General features: G+C 52.5%; 1 protein-coding gene across 1 annotated transcript; it reads left to right on the top strand.

The window, feature by feature from the left end:
• Positions 1-2162: 2162 nt before the first annotated feature.
• Positions 2163-3173, top strand: J4E82_011643 (uncharacterized protein; the record flags this gene model as incomplete). Its single annotated transcript, XM_051737843.1, has 2 exons — positions 2163-2376; positions 2706-3173. Coding segments are annotated over 2 exons (682 nt in total), but the record flags the coding sequence as incomplete, so codon positions are not given.
• Positions 3174-3589: the final 416 nt, after the last annotated feature.

Below are 3589 nucleotides of genomic sequence, written 5' to 3'. Positions count from 1 at the left end.
GTGAATGCCTAGAAACTCCCAAGATAGAACACCCAGCATGCATTGACAACGATGACACTCGAGGGAAATAACAATTTGCATCGCAACCAATAGACTGACATGAGGGTGCGGGCATATGGACCTGGACATAACTATTCATGTGCGTCGGCGGCCCTGCCGCAAGACGTCGCTCAGTACACGCGCATCTACTCATCCAACAGCTATTGAGGATCTCTTCGGATAGGGCATGCCACTAGTGGTTTGTAAACACGCGGCTAGTCGCCTCACTGCATGATTGTAAGAACCCCAGTCGTTAGAGATCGCTTCGGAAAAGCACAAGACGAGCGTGAGAGAGGGGCAAGAAGGGTGGGAAGCGTAGAGAAAGGCACAACTTGACGAATCGGAACACTCCCCACACTGCCCATTATCTACAAGCTGTGACCACCATATTGTATGCAGGTCCGCAATGATGTTCCTGCTCGCTAGCACAGGTCGTCGTGCTGTAGCGATCCAGTGGCGGCTCGGCTACTAGCGTGCATACGGTCCCAAAGCAGATCCATGTACATCACGGCGCTGACCCAAGGTTCACTAGCCCTGTTTTGGCGTTGCGTTATCGTGAAAGGCCCTATGGCGAGACAACCATACGTATGCCTAGACGCGACCCGATAGAAGGGTCAGCTGAGAGATCAGCAACGTCCTGCTTTCAGTGTGGTCGGATGATCCATTGATGTGTGGGCGGCGAGGCTGTTTCTTCTTGACTTAGCCAGTTGAGGACGGTTGACGCGTGCTAGGGCGCTCCGCCGCAAGTTGACAGCCGAGCCATTTACCTTGGCTTTTTCACTCAACATCTGGAACCGAGATACGCTACCACTGTCCGAGTCGTGATGACATTTTCTGGATGCTTTGTTGAGACTGGGATGGCAAGAAGCCCATCTGTACGTATGGTGACAGGGTAGGGATAACAAATCAGCATGCACAGACACTGGTCGGTCACTGCCGACGGACCAAGGCCTACGCTCTACCGCCGACGAGCGGTTCTGGACTATGTGGAGTTGTTCTGACAACACAAGTTTGTCAACGATTCATGGCGCCTAATCTCAGGCACCGAGTGACAGTCATTCATGCGAAGCTGCTATAGGATAATGCTCCTGCCACAAGACGGCGGGGAAGACGGCGGGGTATGATAAGTTGGACAGCGGGCTTCGGCAACGCGAGCTCTTCTAATGATCACAACTGTCGCTTGCTAGACGAACCTCTAGGGCGGGGAACGAGAATTTAGAGCAGCGACTGCTTGGAGCAGCGGCTTCAGACTATGCCCTCTGGGACTCGGTGCAAGACTATCGTACCGAACTTTTCATGCCGCGTTACTTCTTGAAATAACCGGCAGTATGAGGGTATATGCCTAGCTGCCGTTCCTCCTGCGCTTTGTCTAGCACGATTACTCCCTCCCACACGCGTATGCATACACCGCCTCCATACGTTTCCTGCCATGCGACATGAGCCAATTGCAAGTGGATCACGAACATCACCACCCTCGTCACCACGAGGAACCTTTCGAGGATCATCGTCTCGAATGTCATGCTGAACAAAGATACAACCCACGTTAACATTCTGCAGTCCAAGATTATAATGGCTTCAACAACTTTGCGCCGCTCGCAATGGAATTCATTTACGGGACCGGCATGCATCCACCCCATCAAACGCATCCGACACCGGGGACTACACACCCACAGCTACAGCATTTGCTCATGCCACAGAAGCTGCAATGGCCGAACACGCTGACCAGCCAATCGACCTATCAAGCCTCACTGTATCCTTCAGCCCCACCACCGATAACGCCGGCATCAGCAACTCCAGTCTCAGCGAGCTCAACTCACTCCCCTCATTCATCGAAACCACGGAAAACCCTCACCGACTCGGACTGCAGACGCATGTGCCAACACCACGAAGAGAACCCTACAGTCAAGCAAACAGAAATTGGAGGTATGCTATGATGATGCACCTACCCATAAGGATCGTTCACTGACATTACTCTAGCAATGTTTGGCGTAGAGCGAAGGTACCACTGCATATGCTGTACATCTCTTACCATGCTGACTGTTGAAGAGTACCGTTTCAAAGGCGTTGCGCTAGAAGGAGAAGTACTTGTACCGGGACGACGGCAGCCGATCACCCATAAAAAGGTCGAAAGGCAAGTTTCCTGATATCGAACGTGCGTTGTCAAACTGGGCAAGAAACTACCAGAAACAGGGACTGCCACTGTCCGATGCCATCACCCGAGAGAAGGCGCGCTTCTTCGCTCAGACTGTTGGTAACTCCGAGAGTCATCTCAAGGCAAACAACACGAGCTGGCTAGAGAAGTTCAAGCAAAAGAATCATCTCATGGAGCGCGAGAGCGTGAAAGGGCTCGATAGAAAAAGAGTCGGAGAGGACTTCCAATCCGCCATCAAATGTGCACACGCCGGGTGCCATCTCGCCTACCTCACCTGGCGGGGGTATCGCCCGCAACCACGACCATGAAAGCCAAGAAGAGTTAGGAAAACCCCAAAACAAGAAGCCCAGACACGCACGCGTCCTCGAACCATCGTCGGCTACCCCATTCGCAAAGCAGCACTTCTTTGTCGAGCGTGTTCACCGATACAGCCCCAAGCCCTACATCGCTTTCCTCACCTTTCTTCACACCCGACTCAGCATGTGAACCAAGTCCGTCCATAGGAATCCGATAGCCGGCCAGTGGGCAGCCAGGGAGCAACAACTTCCAGGGGCCGCGAAGTCAGACCTTCCCTATGCTTGTGGGCGTCGAGCAGTATATGTCACCACCAGGCTCATCTGATACGCTGACTCCAAAGTACGTCAGTAGTGGTGCGCTCGATCCTTCTATGACTAAGATGCCTGGCGCGCTGCCGACCATTGGTGAGGGAATGTCGCTGTCCCCAGCTCAAGTCCTCAAATCGATCACACCCCCTCCTCTAGCGAGTACCAGTCAGATCGGTGACAAGGGATCCTCTGCCGATTCCTCGCCCATTACACCATCCCAAGAAGAAGCTGCACGCGCATTAGAGCTCGTCATGAACTTCTTCCAGTTGCAGAACGCCGGTTTTGTCGTGGAGCCACAAGACTATGTTACCATCGGCAAGCTGATGGAGAAGCTACGAATCAAGCGCAGCTCTGAGGGTCTTCCTTCCGATATGTGACGTGTGTCAGAGCTCACTTTCACTACGACTAAGATCGAGAGTGTTGACGCAGTCCATTAGCAAATTGGATACGTCACTCGATCCATCGTTGGCCCTATAGTACCTGTCACAGCACGTACACATTTGCGACCTCTCACTTGTGTGGAACACTCTCCAAAACGGATCCACGATTGGCTACATCCTCGCGTCTGCGTCTCTAGCATTGCTTTCTGATCCTTAATCGTCGATTCTGTTCGGTCTAGGTGCTGACACAAGATCTGACTGTTTCTCGCGAGAAGCCGATGAAAATGGCAGGGTATCATGCTTATCAGCTAACTGAGTCATGTGGTAGTATGGATACATTCTCTGAGAACACGCCGGGTTCTTGAACATGGCTAAAGAAGAAGGTGCTTATTGAGACTTAGAGGAAGAGAGGC

Source organism: Alternaria postmessia (genome assembly GCF_024291825.1).
Source record: "Alternaria postmessia strain BMP 2775 chromosome Unknown scaffold_258, whole genome shotgun sequence".
In the NCBI taxonomy this organism is placed as follows: domain Eukaryota; kingdom Fungi; phylum Ascomycota; class Dothideomycetes; order Pleosporales; family Pleosporaceae; genus Alternaria; species Alternaria postmessia.
Note: the sequence above shows the minus strand (reverse complement) of the source record. Positions and strands in the feature narration are given on the sequence as shown.